Raw genomic sequence first — 22,085 nt, 5'->3', positions numbered from 1 at the left:
TCGAGGTTTGATCACTCGATAGTTTGCAACTAACTTTGTAGAAGCTTTGTTTAGTAGTTGCTGAAACTAGAAAGCTCCGACATGAGGTTTCTTATTTTATCGTGTCTTTTTGTGGTGGCAACGGCCCGTTGCCCGGCATTATTTACACAATATGATTCAAATTGCTATCGTATTTTTGTAGAAGCTTTACCATGGATTGAAGCAAAAATGGCTTGCTCGAGATTCATGAACTGCCAAGGAGAGCCAGCGTCGCTTATTTCCCTCAAAACCAGACTAGACGAAATTTTCTTGAAGAAATTAATGGGAACAATCTCGCCCCAAAACTACGCAGTTTGGACCAGCGGAAATGACATCCACACCGAAGAAGTTTTTAGATGGGGAGATGGAACCCTTTTCCAATACGTAAACTGGGCTCAAGAACAACCTGATAACGGTCAACAATCATCTGGTGAGATAGAAAATTGTGTTGCCTTCTTCTTAAGACGAGGACGGCCATTGTGGAATGACGCTATGTGTGAGCTTGAACGACCATTCGTGTGTATGGTTCCTTCAGGAGAACAACAAGATTTTGGATATTATGATCAAGGAGCCAATACGGTATACTAAAATCATCTCGGAACAGAGACTTTTAAACAGCACAGCTCCGAATAAATCGATAGGAGAGGACACCATGATTTTCAGGATAACACAGACTTTTAAATTAATAACAAAAAAGAAACAATAGAACTAAGTATGGTCGCTACTACTACTACCACCACCACTACCACTACCGAATATGACAAGCACCAGAGAACTAGCCCGAAACAATTGGCTTAACGAGATGTGCCAAAGTGGTACAGAAGATACCGTAATTATTATGAGGCAAATTAACAACATTTTGCTTTAAATTACGAACAATTTTAAGAAATATCGGTAATTTTCCATATGCATTTTTGTATCAGAATAAAATGTGTAAACACAAAATAGTATTTATATTTTTCTGTTTATTTGTGTTGTAATGATAATTGGAATGATAATGACAACGACGATTATATTATGAAGATGATAATGATGATGATGATTATGACAAAGATGATGATTCTTGTGACGGTTTTGAGGTGATAATGATGATGATTATGATACTTTATGCTGGTTATGATAAAGACGATGATGCTTATTACGGTTTTGAGGTGATAATGATGATAATTACAACTAGGAAGGTCATTATGTTAACGATGATTTGATGATGTGATGAAGAAGATAAAAATTATTATAACGATGATGATGATTATGAATGATCATGACGACAAGGTCAAGGTCATCGATGATGACGAAGTACGGCGGAAATGGAAGATGACAATACTTCACAACAGAAGAGCAAGATAAAAAAGTGAATTTTTGCACGTGACAGAAGGTCAAATAAAATAAAATGTCACTATAAATCTCTAAAGCGTGGTTCCCACTACCAACGCAACCTACGCAACATAAGAAAATGCCCTTCCAATAATTGTGGAGACATCACGCCATTTAAAGAGTATTTTCTTCCACTGTTGTACCTGGTAATAGACACGCAATCAATGACATTTTGCAATATTTGTTGTTGGGGGAATGGATTTTATTTCAGGTGCCGTTTGGCTTTTTCAGGACTAATTTCTCACAGAATAACGTTAGGTTATTCTAATTCTCCTTAGTTCCCTCCATACAGTATATAGCTATACCAATGCAAATTTCCTTTTTTGGAGAAGTTTGGTTTTACATCCTATTTTCCTTACCTGGATTATGTATGCCATGTACCATGTATGTATGTTTATATAGGGACCTTATAGAAATGCATTGTGGTGAAATAAATTCTGTTGCAATTTTTTCAACCATATTTCATAGTTTTCCTGTACTATCACAAGTATGGGCAATTTGCCAAATAGAAATGAATCAGAGATGACTATGTTTCCCTCTGGGCTAGAAAAAGACCAAACATAATATAATTACAGGCTAAAAACCCAAACAACCTTGGTACTGTTAGGGCCTATTGATGTCAAAATATAATTTAATTTGTAGCTATAGGCCTAGGCCTACTTTTAATTTAATGTGAGATTGATTCAAAACATTCTTTCGACTTTGCATTAAAAAAAATCTGGAATTTTTTTTTAAATAATGATTAATTAACCGTGTATTTGATGAGTGTTGTACGGCTAATTTTCCAATGACAGAGGTATTAATATGAGACCTAGCGTATAGGCGTATCATCACGGAGGGGAAGTGTGAGAGTCAAGTGAAAGCAAGGCCGTAGCGAGAGGTCAAAAACAGACGAGTCATAGATGCTTTAAATACAATTATTAATATAAAATATGACGGGGAATTGGGGTGGGAATTCAGACGAGGCGGCGAGAGCCTCGACTGCCTCGTGCTGGCTACGGAACTGGAAAGTGTCTATTATTAGTGTTTGTAATATTATAATGATTAAGGTAACTGATGAAAAAATGGGCGGACAATTATATTGATCGTCCCAAAATAATCGTTACTTTGAGTTACCAGGGATCGTAATTAATCTCATGCCCTGAAGAAAATTTACTGGCATAGTCATAGAATAAAGTTGATTTTGTTCTGATTGGTTCTTTTAAATTCAATTTTAAGCATAAGATAGATCGAAAAGTAATGGTTTAACTTATCTGGGTCAGGCCTACTGTAATTATATTGGCCTATGCATAATTTATTCATTGTTTGAGTTTTGGCTATTGTTGCTTATCCTTGGACTTATGGGTAAGCTTAAGATATACAAGAAATATACATATTCTGGAGATTGAGATGAGGGCGACATTTCAAATATGTTTAGGTTTATTTTCCTAAACGGGAAAAGCTGTTTTTTTTTTGTTGAGAATCAAAACAACGTTTGTTATACTATATGAATATCGGTGATATGAATTGCAAAATGCATATAAAAAATATGCTCGATTTAATAATAAATTGCTGAAAGGTAGGCCTACATGTTTGAAAGATCGAAGGGGAGGGGGGAATAGCATTTCCGGTAATAGCAATCTGACTCAAAGTACTTGAGATAGAGGGCAGTGCGTTAACTTAACATTACGGCCCTGTCTATAAATCATTTCTTGAGTCAAATCTGACAATATGATTCTTCCTTATTTCATATTTATTTAGCAAAGTTTATGTACAGAAATTGTATACATATATATTATAATTCAGAATTAGGTATAGAATAAAAAAAATATTTGTTCAAATAAATTTTAATAATACAGTAACAGTAATTTGTATCAAATGTATAAAGCGCCCTCTTTGTTCCCTTGCATACAATTAAAAATGGCCGCACGCAGTGAACACTCACAGAACACATTGTTTGTGAGAAATTTACCTTTCTTTACTACTGACGATAAATTCGAAGAAATATTTAGTGATATCGGTCCTCTTAAACGATGCTTTGTTGTTAGAGATAAGGGTTTGTAATATCCAATCAATAATTAGGCAATTTATTAGGCCAAAAATCAATTGAATTGTTGCGTCTAGAGCTAGCCTACTGCTCTTTTAACCATGCTGGCCGAGAGGAAGCTTGTCCGCCGACGTGGATGCAGGAATAAACTACTAGGCCTACGCTTGCTACTAAATTGTGTCTGGCATGCAAACTGTTCCAGAAGGGTACAACCCTGGTCCTATGTGCCTAGCCTAAATCGACTATAAAAGTAATTTATCTTTTTTTTTTCAGGCGTTAAAGATAAATGTCGTGGATTTGGATATGTTACATTTGCTTCCAGGTATTACAAACTCATATAGGCCTAACTTATAAGAGATAAATTATTTTTTAAAAAAGGCAATCCAATAAAAGTGATTGCTTTGTACTACTGTAAAAATAGGCACTACTGTACAATAAATAGTTGAATCAAATTTGTTTTATTTGATTGTTTTCAGGGAAGATGCTGAAAAAGCTACTCATACTCACAAGTCCATTAATGGTAGAAAACTGGTGGTCAAATTTGCTGATCGAAAAAATGTAAAAGATAAACCGAAAAAAGGAAAACCGGCAGAAAAGAGTGATGAAAGTGAGGATGAAGATACAAGTGATATTGAAAGTAAGATTTCTTAATAGCTAAATGTTTTGTGGCTTCCATAAAAAGTGGGTAGGGATCGCTTAAAAAATAAATATCAAAAGTGGCCCCGAACACTACCCCCTGGATCCTGCCCTGAGATATAGCTTAGAATAATCAAGAAATGCTAAAAATAATTATTCTTATTTCTTTGTAACAAACCATTCTTTCAAAACATTTTTTTAGATAAGAAGGTTACCAAAGAGAAAGTATCAAAAGCTTTTGCATCAAATGTAACAACTCATAGAACATTAGTCATCAAAAACCTATCGAAAGACACCACAAAAGAAGACGTTGATGAGATCATAAGGTTTGTTTCGCACCATACCTCTTTCATTTTTAGTGATTATGATGCTTGGCTACCAATCCAAGGGTTCAAATCCTGTCATATCATATGTCAGGATTTTTTCTAATGACAAATTACAACTCCACTCCCAAAGACTTGTAATAAGATTTTGTTTATGTAGAGCATTGTGTATATGCTTGTCTTGTGAACAGGATTGCCACCTTTAAGAAGGATAGTGAATGAATTCGCTTATTATTATCCTTGGCAATTTGCCTAAATATATAAAAAAAAACTAATTTTCGGTGGGAGAGAGATATAAAAATGAATTTTACCGGGAAGGTTTTAAACTACATTGTATCTTTGCTAGTTACCTTTAATTTTATATGTTGATTTTGCAGTAAAACCAATAATATTGAAGAGGTAAAATTCCCTGTAAGTGAAGAAGAGAAAAATGTTTCATATGTTCGCTATGAGTCGCCCACAGATGCTAAAACTGCTCAAACATTGTTGAAGAAAGTAAAAATAAATGGTAGGAATTTAGATGTGGTTTTGCTATCTTCCAACAATGCAACAGTTTCGCAAACAACGCTGAAGAAAGCTCGTCTTATTGTTAGGAATCTGTCATTTAAGGTAATTTGATGATTTTTTTTTTATTTCACCTTATTTATAGAGTGTGACCCTAAACAGTGTATGCTGACAATCAAGGGGCCCTCTTGATGAGTTATGATAGGTGTCTGTGTGTGACAGTGGCTGTGTGTATACTAGTACCCACCTACTCGTCTCGAAAGTGCACATGAGCCAGATGTGTACACTGGACCTACGGTTTACTAGCCTTATCCGAGAAAACTCGTTCTACCACCAGAACCATAGAGCGAGTGAGGCCTGAACCCTTGCCGATGTTAATATGGCAAGGTATTACGTTTCCACTGTCTTAACCGCTTAGCCACTCAACTCTCTGCGAGGCCAGTTCTGGTGGTGGAACAAGTCTTTTGGATAAGGACTATAAACCGTAGGTCCAGTGTACACAGTTATAACCTGTGTGCACTTTAAAGAACCCAGTTCATTATTCGAGAAGAGTAGGGTGATACACCGATGAACTGGTTCACAAAATAGTCTCTGTATCAGGGGGATTACCACCTATCTGATAGGACAGTGATTAATTCACTATTGGTAATCCTTGGCCACATTGCCTAAAGACATAAAATAAAAATAATTTCTTATGTTTGGGTTGTATATCAATCATTTTTTTTTACATTGTTATTTGTTTTCTCTCTTAGTGTCGGGAGAACGACCTTCAGAAAGCATTTGAGAAGTTTGGCGAAATTTCTGAAGTTTCTATTCCAAGAAAAGGGAATGATAATGGAAAGATATTTGGCTTTGGTTTTGTTCAGTTTGTTAAGTTAAATTCGGCGAAAAAAGCTGTAAAAGACATGAACGCTAAGGAAATATTAGGTAAGTGAAGATTTGTAGCTTTTTGTTGGGTTTAATGATTGCCTAATGCTCTGTCTACACTAACAAACTAGTTTGAAAAAAAAAGTCTGATGTGCCCAAATATAGTAGTGATATTCCCAAATATGGTAGTGATATGCCCAAATATGGTAGTGATATGACATCATCATGTCCATATGGGCACATCACATTTTTGTTGTCACATAAAGTTTGATAGTGTAGACATAGCTTTACAATCTCATGATGAAAATCAACCCCAAGTCACACAGAATGTTTAGGCAGCATTTTGTGTCTGGTGCGACTTTCACAGGCCACCATGACCCAGTAAGCACTGTATCTATGATATAAAATAATGATATTAATATTAAAGATGTATTGTTCCTCAAAAAAATGAAAAATGTTAGGCCATTTTGCAGTTTTAATAAGGTTGTTCATTTTTGTAAAAAAAAAAAAACAAAAACAATTATATCACTTATAAAAAGACAAACTAAACATTTAATTTTAACCAAAAACCATTCTCTGACAGACAATTTAAGTATATTGTTTGCTTTAAATTACATTTTATTCATATAAACCTTTTTTTTTTTCGATCTAATTTTTGGTCAAAATGGATAAAAATTATGTGACATTAAAATGGCATATTCAAAAAAAAATTTTTCAGGGGACAATACATCTTAGATTTCAATGAAATAAACTAGGTGACAAATAAACATTTTCCTTTCTTTAATATTAATAATAATTAATATATTTGTCTGATTGTTTTACAGGAAGAAAAGTTGCAGTAGATTGGTCTTTACCAAAACTGAAGTATGATGCAATCACGGGTAAAAATAAAGCAGAGAGCACCGAAAATAATGATGGTAAAAGTGTAGAATGTTTAAGAACACAGAATGTTAAGCTCTATCAAACTTTATGTTACAAAAACAATGTGATGTGCCCATATATGGACATAATGTCATATCACTACCATATTTGGGCATATCATTACCATATTTGGGCACATCACACATCAATCTACTTTGATAGTGTAGACAGAGCTTTAGATTATTTTGTGCTAACAAGCTCCGTGTGGTGAATGTTAACAGGAGATTTTAAGGAACATGGGACAATGAACAATTATAAAAACAAATATTGAATGTGTATGGAAAATAATAATTTGTTTTTGGTTGACTAAATGACAACTAGGACAGCATAATACGACAAGGCCCGATTGAAACGTCTCGACTCATCAGTGAGTTCATTCCCAAACGAGACGAGTCATCTTGAGATGAGAATCTTTCATTTTTTCCCTCTGAGACGACCCGTCAGGTCTCATCATACGACGCTGTCTGAGTTAGCCTTAACTAACATAGGTTTTTAGTATCTGTTTGGTCCGTTGCCTTTTATATCTGTTTGTTTTATATTTGGCAAAAATGTGTTCTTTTTGTAATAGACGAGTCGGATGATGATGGTGAAAAGATAACAGATGAGGAGGACTCCGAAGGAAGTGAGAAATTTGATGAAATATCTGAAGAAGAAGAAGAGAAAGATGATACTGATGATGAAGAAGAGGAAGAGATCGATGAAGAAGAGATTGATGACGATGAAGAAGAGACTGATGGTGATGAAGAAGATATTGATGGCGATGAAGCTAATAATGAAGGAAAAACACAACCAACTGTAAAAAAAACAGAAAATAAATCAAATTTTAACAGAAGTAGTGATGTTTCAGCTGGTAAAACTGTATTTGTTAGGTAATTATTCACCTTAATATATGGCTTAACTTGTTGAAACACCGGTTCTCGTCAGATCACCGAAGTTGAGCAACGTTGGGCCTAGGTTGGAGCTTGGATGGGATACCATCTAGGAATATTGGGTGCTGTATATGAAGCTGGGGTCCCATTTGAAATCATCACTCCTGACTCTTATGGCAGCTCCTGTATCCAAGCCCATGGCTTTCGACTGGTCAAGGTGGGCACTGGACGAGAGAAGCCCTTGATCAATGTCAGTCCTGGCTTAGTTTCATCCATCATTCAGATGAATGTAAAACTAATTGACATTGTCGTGCACAACCACGGCCATAAACAAAAAAATCACCTTATTATTGAAGTACCTAACACCCCAAGCTTGACTGTTGTACTCAAGAGCACTTGCATTGGTTTGGTTTACAAAATGTAAATCCAATCTGGAAGTTGTATTTTAAAATAAATTTTTAGGTTTTTTGAAATTGTAAAATTTGTGATCTTTCAGGAACATTCCATTTGATATCACAGCAGACGATTTAACAGAGTTGTTTGAGGAATACGGAGAAGTAACATATTGTAGGCTTGTCATCGACCCTAGCACAGAGCGACTTCGAGGTAACTGCTTATTTTTTCTTATGAATAAAACTGAATTCACTTTCACATTATACTACCAATATGCCACTATTTTTATAGATAATTTCAACTTCATTTCATTTTTATTTCACTTTACTAATAACTTTAATAAAGTGGAGGAGCCTAAATGAAAGCATAACTTGTAATGAATAAGCTCCTCAAAACAAAAAATATAAATAATATTACAAAATTAGGAACTCCATAAAACAACAGACTTCATTAAATAATGAAGTTTTTTTTTTCTTAACTAATATGTTTTATAATTATAAATATGGCCTAGGGCTGCTCAACATTGTTTATTGTGGAGTGTATAGAAAGAAATCTTTATAAATGTTTTATTTTATATACTTATTTATTTCTTTGTATTTTATTGATTAATTGATATCTTTTAACTAGGATCAGCATTTGTTAAATTTGAATCGCAAGATCTTGCTGAGGAATGCATTGCTACATCAGAAACGGTATGTCTTTACTTTATTACTTATAATACACATCCTTCAAATGGGACGTAAAGCTGTTGGTCCCTTTTACATACAGTGCATGTTGTTTAAAGAACTTGGTACACTATATTAAAAAGTATCTTTCAACTTTCATATAATCTTTATTGTAATCATTATATTTAGAAAATAAATAAGATTGGATAATTACAATTCATATAAATACAAAAGAACTATTACCATAACACACAAAAAATTACCTACTACTAATAACTTGCGCTCGATATATGTATACACACTGAATTAGACTAGTTTTAAAATTATTTACTGTATTGCTCGCTGTTGTGTACTGTATCTGTAGAGGGTTCAATCAGAATTTTCGCAGTTAATCATAAGTACGACTGTATTTACATTTAAATAATTTAATTTTCAAATAATAAATTAAATGGAGCTATATAATAGTATATCGTGTAGCCAAAAAATTATAATCTAAAATAAAATGTTTTCAGCGAAACCAAATTATACAAAAATAAAAATTAAAAGCCCTCTTTTGGGGCACCTCTATTCAGGAGACAGCCCTGCTAAGGAACATTTGCCTTTGAAACAATGTTTGAAAGTAATTTATTTAACACTATGGATAATCACTATTCTGAGAAAACTTTTTCTGAATATTTTTTTTAAATATTTATTGTCCCCCTGAAAAAATAATTCTTAAAAATGTTTGTTGTCATCTAATAGTTATCCAAAAAAATGTATTTACCAAAAAAACTGTAATTTAAAGCAAAAATAGTCAAATTGGCTGCCAGCCAGTGGGTTTTTGGTTGAATTTAACCATTTATTTTGTCATATTATAAGTGAAAGCATTATTTTTTCTGTTTTTTCTACAGAAGTGATTAACTTTATTAAAACTACAAAATAATTTATTCAAAGTCTTATTTTATTAATCTTTATTTTTCATGTTTTTTTAACACTTTTAAACATAGGCCTATTATGCACAATTTGACCTATGAACTGTTGTTGACCAACCTGCTTCACTTAATCCTTAATCTGCATATTTAACATCTGAGACGTTTAGTACCAAATCCTTTGGATATTTACAATTTACAACATTCTCACATTTATTACCTCATGCTGATTGGTTGGAACAAGATCTGTGCATAAAAATAACATTGTTATAGCACATTTGTAATCTGTTAATGACAGCACAAAATTAATGTTTTGTTTTTTAAGTTTAAAAATATATTCTCTGATAATCTGCCATTCCTACAGTAGTAAAACATGAAACTTAATCTCAACCTAATGTTTAACTATTTTACTGCATTGTTTTTTTTTCTGTAAAACAAAATCTTTTATCATTAATCAATTTAATCATATAAGCCGAAAGGAAAACAATGATTTGTTACATACTTGTTTTTTTCGAGGTATTTGAGAAAGAGAATCTGTAATATATAGATATATATTGTTTATAGTTAATCATTCATTACCAGCCAATCTTGCTTTTATATTGTCACTTGTCAATGCTCTAAGGAAGAGAAGCATACAATCAATTATGACCTATGGTTGTTTTGAGTTTTTCTTCTGTTTGGAGTTTTTTCTTCATTTTTACGTTTGGCAGTTTGGCAGAAAAACTTCAAAATTTAAAAATTTCAACAAAAAAATGCCTAGGAAATAATATGATCAAATGATCGAGATAAAATTATCAATATTATATTGATAAATTTCATACAGTATAATATTAATCAATATCATACATCTCATCTTCCTTTACCGTGCAGAACCCTGTTTGAGTATAGTCACACAAGGGTTGGTGACTGGTCACATTTATACAGCTGAGCTGTTAATTACTACAGTATAATAATTATATTTATAATAATAAATTTATACAATATTTCTAATCAATATTATACAATAATATAATAATCAATATTGTAGAATGTTTATACAGTATTAATCAATATTATACAATAAAATAATAATCAATATTGTAGAATGTTATATTAATCAATATTTGCAATATTTATATTTTCAGGAAACTGGAATTGTTTTCAAGAACCGAAGACTCCAATTAAATTTGGCACTAAGTCGAGAAGAAGCAACAAAACTAAGAACACAAGAAAAAGATAAAGAAAAAGTAAAGAATAAAGATAAACGTAATCTTTATTTACTCCGTGAAGGAAGTAAGTTTAGTCATACCTTGAGAGGTCAATTTTAACCTCATGTGGTAATTATAAGATTTAAAAATAATAATATTTGTTAAAGATGTATTGTACCCCCAAACCATGAAAAAAGAAGATTAATTAAATCAGACTGTGAATAGGCCATTTTGTAGTTTAATAATGTTATTCACTTCTGTATAAAAAGACATAAGAAATTTTAACCAACAACCATTGTGTGACAGACAATTTAGGCATTTTTGCTTTAAATTACATTTTTTTCAGGAAAATAATTTTTTTTTTCGATCCAGTTTTTGGTCAAAGTGAATAACTATAATGTGACATTAAGATGGTATATTCAACAAATTTTTTTTTTAGGGGGACAATATATATTGTTATATCAAAGCTTCAAAGTTTATTTACTGTAATCAACATCTCAGACCGCTTATTTTTTACTGTACATCAATCCATATTTCATTACAGTGATCCGTCCCGGAACAAAATCGGCAGAAGGCCTCTCTGAATCCGAAATAAAGAAAAGAACGAACTTAGAACAAATTAAACGTACAAAGTTAAAGAACTTGAACGTATTTGTGTCACCGACGCGGTTGGCTATCCACAACTTACCCGTGTCTGTTGATCAAAAACAACTAAGAGATATCTGTGTTAAAGCAATTGGAAAACATAAAAATACTGTTACAGAGGTTTGTATTACAAATTTTTGTTATTCCTTTTTGTATTTTCACTATATTTATTGTATAAATGGACATATATATTTTTATCTTTGTATTGTATTTTACTGTTTAAAGAATTGTTATGCATGTTGTTAACCTATTTTTTTCTAAAAACAGGATCATATGTAAAACAGGTGCTACATCACCTGATATGTTTTGATCCTGTATAAATATGTTTAAAAAAAAACAATTATTCCAAATGACTTTACAACTATTATTGCCCAATTAATTCATAGGCCAAACATATCACTATCATTAGTAGGTTCAAATATATGGTTGAAAAAACTGTTGATTGAATTATTTTAACTGAATTAAAACCTGTATAAAAAACTCCACTTTTTACAGCTTATTATTACATTATCTTTTTTACCCTTATTACTTTTCTGTCATTTAGTAAGGGCGTGTGGCGCAGTGTGTTTGATTACTGATCGTGAGATGTTGAATCCAACACTCACTGCTTTACTTACAGTACATTACCTCTCTCCACTCAGGTGTATAAAATGGGTACCCAGTTAGATCAAGACACAACTTTGCTAAAAGCACTATATAATATAATTATATTTTACATTTTGAATATGATGTTATTATTTTTTTTCAGGCTAGGATAATGAGAGATTTAACTCGAAAGAATTCTTCTGGCGTCTGCAAATCTTTAGGTTATGGATTTGTTGGTGTGAATAACCATGAAAATGCCCTAAAATTATTAAACTATTTAAATAATAACCAAGAAGTATTTGGCCCAAAAAAGGTAAGACACTTGTATGTACTTTGATACGTAATCAAAAGCTCTGTCTACACTATCAAACTAAGTTTACCAAAAAGGTGTGATGTGCCGAAATATGGTAGTGATATGACATCATCATGTCCACATATGGGCACATCACGTTTTTTTGTCACATAAAGTTTGATAGTGTAGACAGAGCTTTAAAACAAAACTGCATTTATTGTTTTTCTATGGGGCTAAATTACAGAACATGGGAATTTAATGGGCCGGATGTTTGTACTAAAATGTTTTTTTTAATTGTGACTGGGGAGTAGGAAATTTAAATAGTGGCCGAGCGGATAAGAGTGAGTGACTGGCTGAGCGGTTAAGACAGTGGAACCGTAATTATGTAGCCATAACATCGGCAAGGGTTCGAAGCTCACTCACTGCATGGTTCTGTTGGTAGAACGAGTCTTCTATAAACCGTAGGTCCAGTGTACAAATCTAGCTCATGTGCACTTTAAAAAACCTAGTACATCTTTCGAGATGAGTGGGGGGTTATCCCGGTGTACTAGTCCTAGTACTCGTACACTGGGCCTTCTGGGAGAACAGTCTTTGACTGATGAGGTTATCCAGTATAAAGAAATAATAACAAACAATTAAAAAAATCCATAAATATCATTGGTATGAAAAACTTAATGAATTACAGATTTTAATTTATAGTTCCTAGATTAGAATATTTTAACAAAATAGTTTAAAATATTAATACAATATTTTTTAATGTAAATTTGCTATTTCGTTGTCAGTTATAAGCACTTGAAAGAAATGACATTTGTAGGGTAATGTACGAAATCACATTAGAAATTAATGTTCTGCACTTCGTTTAATGTGTTGTTCGTGCCCTTTGACCTCGGGGATAAGATGTAGGAAATGAGAATGTTGAGCTTTGTGGGAAAGAAATATCACAAAGGATGTTGCTGTCTGTCTCATTACTGCTAAATTATTATTTTGAAGCTATGTGTATATTTCCATCCATTAAAGATCTAAATATAGCATATTTTGTACAGTTTTGAACATACTGTACTGTAAATTTCCATCATCATTATCGTCAATACAATGTATGTTATATTATTCTTCTAACTTTATTTTTCAATCCATTACAATAATATGATAATATTCGGGGCTTAAAATTTATTTTTTCCAACATTTCCAACATTTTAAATGTTGGATTCATATAGTTTCATCAGTTAAATTTTTGACTTCACTGCTAGTGCTATTGCTTCCAATTCTAACAATAAAAAAATTAATTTAAAAAACGATTTTAATATTATGATCATTATATACGATCATTAATACCTATTGGGAACAAGCCTGTATATTGAAGGTTTGAGTTAGGCATTACTTAGTGTGAACAAAGCTTTATATAGAAGGTTTTTGAGTTAGGCATGAACTAGTGGGAACAAGCCTTTATATGAAAGGTTTTGAGTAAGGCATTACCTAGTTGGAACAAGCCTTATATGGAAGGTTTGAGTTAGGCATTATCTAGTGGAAACAGAGCTTTAATACAAGTTAAACGAATACAAAAAACACTTGGCAGCCATGATGAGACAAGTCATACTGAATTTATTTGTAATAAATTAATAATATTGTAAACACACTAATCCCAAAAGCCATGAACTAATTCAATTGTATGCACAAGCATCCATCAACTAAATAACTATATTAACAATCCATGGAGACAATAGAGTAAACAAGATTCTTTTAATAAAAAAAACCAAAATCGTTAATGATACCAATAAAACTACTATACAAATCAATATTCTTTTATAATGCAAATTTTGGCATTATACAAAATGTATTGTAGTCTTTTAAAAACGCTATTAGTAAGTAAATGTTAAGATGGGGAAACTAATAGAATGGGTGCTAAAAAAATCTTTTCTTGGGTAACCCTGCTCACTTCTGCCCAACATAAATCACAACATCACCAGAATAGCTTAGCGGGCTGAAATAAAAAAAAAACAGCAGCATTACATATTATAAAATAAGCTTACACTATCAAACAAGTTTGACAAAAAGAGTGTGATGTGCACAAATATGGTAATGATATGACATCATCATGTCCATATATGGGCATATTACATTTATTTGATAGTGTAGACAGAGCTTAAGATCCTAATGCAATTTAAAATATAACAAATACGACACACAACTCAAATCATGTTAAAATCATTGTTCATTTTTAAAACAAACCGTGTCATAAAATTATGATAATTTGAAACAAATTCAATATTAAAGAAACAGCTTATGTGAAACTCTGAATTGAAAAATGTTTTCATGGAATAAACTCTTTATACCAATTCAATCCAAATTTCTATATGTCATTGTATAACAATAGCCTGCATACAATATGATAAATAACATTTATTTTTATAACCTTGGATAGGATTGCAACTATATTTCATTGTTACTTTTTATTTTTAGCAATTTAACAGTTGATTTATATATTTTTCTCTACCTATTGAAATTAAATTTATTGAAATCCTTTTCTAATCTTTCTGCCATAGACAAGGTCACCGTGTAAACAGCTTTTATTTGAACATATTGAATTTCAAAAACATTTATCATTGTAAACTCGATGGTTAGAAATTCAATCTGAAAACAGCTTAATTTATTAAGACTAAAATAGGTAGAGTGTGTGGGAGTAACCGAATGACAATTTATACCCTAATTAGTCTGTTAAAAATTCAATCAAAAGTGAATGTTAATTTATTGAGTGCTTAGTATCACAATCTGGCGATTATTCATTTGTGCATTAGGTATTCTGATTGAATGTCACAATTAATGATGTATTGTCGCACAAGCAATTTACAAAATAATAATTAATAATTAAAAATTATTTTGCTGGTGGTGTGTCATAAATGTTGATATAAATACTGTATAAAAGTTATAATACTTTTCAACGAACAAAAATGATCATTTTATTTTTACCATTTATTTATATTTATTTCATACGCATCTAACAGCGAGCACAAACTTGCCATATATTATACTTTTCAACAAACAAAAATGCTAAAATTAAAATTTTATTTTTAGCATTTAGTTATTTTATTTTTGTTTATTTCATACTCATCTAACAGCGAGCACAAACTCGCCAAGTACAGGATGGATAAAATATTTTATAATTTATCATACTTATAAACTGTCTCATTTGAGGCCTTAGTGAGTGGAGTTGAAAGAGTCGCGCCATACCCTGGCACTAGGTCAGGATTGAACCCTGGACCTTGGGATTGGAAGGCAAGCACATTAACCACCAAGCTACAGCTCCACTACATTTATTTGACATTATGAAATAAGAGGAGTATTTAGAGTATATAATTTATAAATCTTCATTAATGTGTTTTAAAATCATACACATTTCCTGCATTTTATTTAATGTAGAAAGTGTTTATTTCCAAATTTCAAATTCTAAAAATTATGATTTTACCATTTTTTTGTGATTCCAATCAAAATGAAGAGAAACATATTTAATATCATTAATTATGTTCTAAAATTATAGACATGAGTTGCCATCGAATGTTGTGAATATAACAAGTGATGACACCGTACTTCAAATTGACAATACTAAAACGCTTTTGTAATAAAAATTAAAGGGAAACATGGTTGGCTTGTTCCTTGAATGAATTTTGTTTTATTTATTTTATTTATTTAACAACATATTTATACAAGATTATACACAATCAAGTAGAAATGTAGTTGTTTTGCATTGTGGTCCTGGCATATTTTTGATAGTTTATACATTTTTAACTCTAACATTATATAAAAGTTGTTTAATGAATAATGTTTATTGTATTCTTCGATTTTTGTTAATGGTGTATCTCTGTTGGTTGTGAATTGAATATTAAAGAAATAAAGAATAGAAATAACAAGACCAACAGCCATAAGTCGCGTGCTAAAACGCATAGTGATACCGGACAGACTGACCGACTGACCGACATAGTGAACAATAGGTCGCGTCCACGCGACTAAAAATGATAGTATAATAATAAACAAAGTGATAACTGTACTTCCAATTGTTCAAAAGATAAAATGATTTTGTCATTGACATATCGACCCCTTGAATGTTAGTCTAGACATTGTCTAAACATGCATGTCTTTTAACTGTTTACTGTAAAACATAAATGATAATGTAAACATACCATAATTAATAATTGTTTTTATACAATCAGAAATATTGAACAATATTTGCCAATTTATTTAGGCAAAAAGTGCAGTATGCTCTTCTATGTGTGTGTTTCTAAAATGTTTATCCATTTAAAAAAATTGCCTTGAGTATGTGTTTGTTTTGTAGCTCATGAGAGCCTCAGCTGTGTGTACAATAATAGAATAGATTTCAGGAAATAATAGTCCCTTTGTTATCTGTATTGAATTATACATTTTTCATAATAATTGACATCCTGAATGTTGGTCAAAAAAGCAGAGTCATTATAGGCTATTGTTTTCTTGTTTGTTGTTTTCAAAGGTAATAACCAAATAATATACTAAATACTCTCGCCGCATTGCTTGTACCTTAGGCAAGATACTTTACTTATGTTTGCCTCTCTCCACCCAGGTGTATAAATGGGTACCCGGTTAGACCAAGCCACTACGCTGATTACTAGCTGCATTATATTTGATCCAATAAAATGACCAGGGGGTAATAATGTGAAGTGCTTAGAAGCATTATGCAATAAGTGCTATATAAGAACAAATATTATTACAGTACTATTATTACTGAACTATTATTTTTACAACATGAATGATAATGATTTTCAATAACAATTTGTATAATAAATATATTTATTATTTACAGTCAACTCTCCCAATATTGGTAATGTAATTTGTTGTGGAGACAGTTTCTGATTGTCTGGTATTGGGAGAGTTGAATACCGTATGTACGCTAATATATATTATATTTTAAAATCTATTTTTGTATATTTTCATAGCGTCCAATCGTCGGATTTTCATTAGAAAACAGAACTGCTCTTGAATTGAAGGAAAAAAGACGGCAAAAATCCAAGGTAAAAACAACATTATGATTTTACATTGTGTAAAGAAAGATTTCTTGTGGATATTTTCTGTACATAATTGGACTATTTACAGAAACATACTGCAATTATGACCTTTACAGTATGTTATCGTTGGATTAAAGAGATCATGTCCAAATTATCCTACTGCAGTAACTATACCTTTTTACTGCAGTAACTCCTTGTTTAGTTTGTTTCAATGTACAGGTTTATGAGACAGTAACTGCAGTAAACAATGGGTATGATTACCCAAACAAGCTTACTAAATAATTGAGTTAAAGAGTAAACAAAGTTTACTTACTGCAGTAAAATACTACTCTAATATTGGATTTTGAAATAATTTGCTAAGACTTCTTCTAGGAAAATGTAAATATAATAGGCATTATCTCTCCCAAAGTCAGGTAAAACTGAAAACTATCCAGTATACAAAAACCAGTCGTATAAGGTATAAAATTCTGGACATTGTTTGACCAGCCGAATGATGTCTTTTTTATCCAGATGATTGACCATATATTAAACCTGTTTTGAAAAAAAAACTGGACATTGTTTGACCAGCCCAATGATGTCTTTTTTATCAAGATAATTGACCATATTAAACTTGTTTTGAAAAAAAAATTGACATTGTTTGTCCAGCCCAGTGATGTCTTTTTTATCCAGATAATTGACTATTATTAAACCTGTTTTGAAAAAAAAAACCATATTGATAATATGCGTTAATGATGTAACCAAATAATTTGAACTTTGACCTTTATAACGATATGTCAAATCTAAACAGCTGTTATGCCAACTGTTTCAACATATTATTTTGTGTTGGATGTATTATCCAGTAGTGGCTGTAAATCTCTGACTGTGAATCCATTATGAGTTATACAGATAATATTATAGCAACACTCTATGAAGTCTGGGTAATTTAGCTTATTAAAACACTGTTAGTATCAGATAATGTTCTCTTCCAAAATCTGTTTAGAATAAATGTTGTTATTTCAAAAATATGCTTGAAAATAATTCGTAAAATATAAAATTTAATAATTGGATTACTGTTATTTATTACAATCTGGAAACAATTTAAAAAAATTGAAAAAGTTTTTCAAAATTATATCTTTTTTACACTAAGAATGTTCTGTTCTTTATAATAGAAAAAATTAAAATTACAATCCTGTTGTTGCAGTACCAGCTGCTTACTTGGGCTCGAAAAGTTCTCTCAATGTACTTAGTATAAAGTACAAATTACGTCGGAGTAGGGCAAAACATCTGACCAAAAATAAAATAATCATACCCCGCCCCATTCTTATGACTCACTGGTTACAGAAGAAAAAACACTTTACAAATATGAACATGTAATTTTTTGTTTTTCTTAGAAAATAACCATTGAGAAGAGAAAATATGAGAGTAACAATTATGAAGTAGAACAAAAACCTTCTAAAAAGTCGAAACCAAATAAGTCTGTCACAGGCAACTTAAACGATTCAACATTTGTGGAAAGAAAACTCCAAGCTAAGAAGCAAGGACTTCCGAAACATTTTGGACCGAAAGAAAGATGGCGAGATAGAGGGAAGCAAGAGAAAACAAAGAAAGGTAGCCAACTATCCGCCGCAAAGCTCCAGAAACCAACAAATGTGGAGGAGAAACCGAAAAAGAAGAAAAAAGTAAAGGTGTGTATTTTTGATACAAAAAAGTTGTTTTAAAGATGTATTGTCCCCTGAAAAAATAATTTTCACAATTTTTTTTTTTTTAATATGCCATTTTATGTCACATAATAGTTATCCACTTTCACCAAAAATTGGATCTAAACAAAAAGTATTTACCTGAAAAAACTGTAATTTAAAGCAAAAAATGTCAAATTGGATGCCAGCCAATAGATTTTTGGTTGAATTTAACCATTTATAATGTTATTTATTTTCATGGAAGTGATTAACTTTGTTAAAACTACAAATAACCTATTCAAAAGTCTGATTTAATTATTCAATTTTTTTCATGTTTTTGGGGGGACAGTACATCTTTAATAGTAGTACAGTACAGTAATACTGATAACTCTGGCTACTAAATAAATGATTGTAATTCATCTGTGTGTATATGTGTTGGCTGGCATTTACTGCATGGATCATTTTACATTCTCATATCTGTGTCAATATTGTACACATTATGACTGGTATTGCTTAGTTTCTGTTTTCTCCATTCTGAAAATAAAATTCAGATTTAATTAATTATAATTGCAATTGTTACGATCCGAAACGGATGCGACTTATTTGACTACTCACACGATAATAATCTTTTTCTTTTGTTGTTGAAGTTTGTTGGAAAGCTCTTCAATTTGTACAGCATCCACTTGACATTGATAATTTTTAAATTTAAATCAATTGAATTTGTTTGTTGTAGATTTCTTCAAGCTCAAGACGCAACAAGGGCAAGGACGAGGAAAGAAATTTCAACAAGCTTGTGGAAAGTTACAAAAAGAAAATATCTGATGTAACGAAAGAGAGGAAAGTTACGAGCAAGTGGTTCGAATGAAGTAAACAAATAAATAAATTACTACGAAGAAAAACTGTTGACGGTTAGAAGTGAGTGAGACTTAAAGATGTATTGTCCCCAAAAAACATGAAAAATAAAGATTAATAAAATCAGATTTAAAATAAGCCATTTTGCAGTTTTAATAAAGTTATTCACTTCTACAGAAAAAAAAATCAACAAATATAATTATTTATCTTATAAAAAGACAAAAGAAACAGTTAATTTTAACCAAAAACCACTGTCTGACAGAAAATGTAGGTATATTTTGCTTTAAATTAGATTTTTTTCAGGGACAATTTTGTGTTTTCGATCCAGTTTTTGGTCAAAGTGAATAACTATTATGTGACATTAAAATGGCATATTAAAAAAAAAAAATTGGTTTAGGGGGACAATATATCTTTAACATGAGAGACCTTAAAGCTCAGATGCACTGACACTGTGTCTATTCAGGAGAAACAATATGATGTATTACTATATAGCGTGATAAGGAAGAGCAAAATAAAATAAATGTTTTTAATAAGTTGTACATTGATTTAATTGTGTATTCCATATTCCATCATCAACATTTGGCAGTCTTCTGATGAGAGGCACGTTGGGGTTGTTTTTTAATTATATTCATAAAAATGAATTGTCTTTAATTTAATTAGGATTTTTTTGCAGGGTAGAACCCCTCTTTTTTTACAAGCTGCGATTTCACAACTATGCCCTACTCTACTTTTGGGAATTATGTAGGTATTTTGTGATTTTAAATTAGTTCAGAATTAATATTTAATTTAATTCTTAATTGTAACGTCTTGCACTTTGATTCAAACACTCAGTTATTAACTTTTGTTGTTTATGTTGATATCATAATTCTCACCAGACCGCGTATATCGCCATTGCAAAATTTGAACAGTATTGTTAATACTATAATATGTTGTCACGCATGGATGAATCCAGGTCAGTATTTAGCAACTCAATTCAACCTGTCATCCATGAAAACAGAATCCAAGTTTGAAATCTGTCGTGTACTAACATTTATTTGTTTATGTTTATCGTTGAATAATTTTATTTCATTCAATTTTCACACACAATTGTCACTAACGTAAAAGATAAATTGTCACTAACGTAAAAGATGAATTGTCACTAACGTAAAAGATGTATAACTATTAACCCATTTTCTACACTTAATAGGTATGTGTTATATTTTTATAGTGTGGGTATTTCCTGTCAACAGTGACAAATGCTATTAAAATCATTGTTCCTCTTTTCATAATTATTTTATCCGTATAGTATCACAACATTATTCTACACTACTTATTGCACAGCTTTTAAGCTCTGTCTACACTTTATGTGACAAAAAAATCTGATGTGCCTATGGACATGATGATGTCATATCACTACCATATTTGAGCTTATCACTACCATATTTGAGCTTATCACTACCATATTTGGGCATATCACTAACATATTTGAGCATATCACTACCATATTTGGGCACATCAAACATCTTTTTTTGTCAAACTAGTTTGATAGTGTAGACAGAGCTTTTTAGGCTATGACATTCTACTCAACAGTATACAACGTCGTGTTTCATAAACTGTACTTTTAACATCATCCTCAACTTAGTGCTGTATTGCCGTTTAGTTTCAGTTAATTATTCGCTTTGTATAGTGTTATTGTTAGTTGTACTTTTATTACCTTTTTATTTGTGTTTCGTTTTAACTAACAACCACTTGTATATCACTCAACTAAATCAACCTATAAACTTGGATGGTAATATAATAAATGTTGTTGCAGTACCCGCTGCTTCCTAGAGCCTAACCAAAGTCGTGGTCTAGAGGTATGATCGCCAGGCTAGTAATCTGGAGGTCGTATGTTCGAGATTTTAGCATTTACGTCAGTGTAAAGGCAAATATCTTATGTGAACTTGCAAATCAACAATAATTTACATCAATGAAGTGAAACCCGTTAAACGAAACTTTTTATAAAAATGTATCTGTACGAGCGCATTCGCACGGAGTTGTTACTATGCAATTATACGTGCTCGTCAGTGTAGTATCGGAGTAGCACAACATCGTGCGCGTACGACGAAAGTCGCGCCGTCATCGGGGTCTAAAATGCGAACTTCGCGGTTTCTTTAGGGGATATCAGTAAAGCTCTGTCTACACTATCAAACTTTATGTGACAAAAAATGTGATGTGCCCAAATATGGACATGATGATGTCATATCACTACCATATTTGTACACTACAACTACCATATTTGGGCACATCACACTTTTTTTGTCAAACTAGTTTGATAGTGTAGACAGAGCTTAAAGATGCCTATATTCCAAGGGTTGAT

General features: G+C 31.6%; 2 protein-coding genes across 3 annotated transcripts; both read left to right on the top strand.

Moving 5' to 3' along the window:
* LOC144855295 (C-type lectin domain family 19 member A-like) lies at positions 1-965 on the top strand. The gene has a single exon (XM_078713147.1). The coding sequence runs from the start codon at positions 82-84 to the stop codon at positions 604-606; it is 525 nt and encodes a 174-aa protein (XP_078569273.1). The 5' UTR covers positions 1-81; the 3' UTR covers positions 607-965.
* A 2,326-nt stretch (positions 966-3,291) lies between these two features.
* LOC144848129 (RNA-binding protein 28-like) lies at positions 3,292-20,280 on the top strand. 2 transcript variants are annotated; one of them, XM_078704826.1, is made up of 16 exons: positions 3,292-3,427; positions 3,692-3,740; positions 3,895-4,055; positions 4,257-4,380; positions 4,755-4,986; positions 5,634-5,808; positions 6,573-6,665; positions 7,238-7,538; positions 8,035-8,144; positions 8,559-8,623; positions 10,629-10,776; positions 11,236-11,456; positions 12,085-12,234; positions 17,172-17,246; positions 18,611-18,904; positions 19,629-20,280. In XM_078704826.1, exons 1-16 carry the CDS (start codon positions 3,292-3,294, stop codon positions 19,758-19,760), a joined length of 2,466 nt encoding a protein of 821 aa, XP_078560952.1. In that variant the 3' UTR covers positions 19,761-20,280. The 2 variants fall into 2 exon arrangements, with proteins under 2 accessions (XP_078560952.1, XP_078560960.1); XM_078704834.1 differs by lacking the exons at positions 18,611-18,904; positions 19,629-20,280 and having other exon boundaries at positions 12,085-12,233; positions 17,170-17,246.
* The last annotated feature ends 1,805 nt before the right edge of the window (positions 20,281-22,085 follow it).

This window comes from Antedon bifida, chromosome 1 (assembly GCF_963402885.1).
Source record: "Antedon bifida chromosome 1, ecAntBifi1.1, whole genome shotgun sequence".
Classification (NCBI taxonomy): Eukaryota; Metazoa; Echinodermata; class Crinoidea; order Comatulida; family Antedonidae; genus Antedon; species Antedon bifida.
The sequence above is the reverse complement of the archived record's forward strand: the minus strand, read 5'-3'. Positions and strand labels throughout refer to the sequence as shown.

Excerpts from the sequence above, each read along its gene's own strand:
- LOC144848129 (XM_078704826.1), top strand. The coding sequence starts at position 3,292 with ATGGCCGCACGCAGTGAACACTCACAGAACACATTGTTTGTGAGAAAT. Across the intron at positions 11,457-12,084 it reads ATAAAAATACTGTTACAGAG|GCTAGGATAATGAGAGATTT; the intron begins GTTTGTATTACA and ends ATTTTTTTTCAG. Across the intron at positions 12,235-17,171 it reads AAGTATTTGGCCCAAAAAAG|CGTCCAATCGTCGGATTTTC; the intron begins GTAAGACACTTG and ends ATATTTTCATAG.
- LOC144855295 (XM_078713147.1), top strand. The coding sequence starts at position 82 with ATGAGGTTTCTTATTTTATCGTGTCTTTTTGTGGTGGCAACGGCCCGT.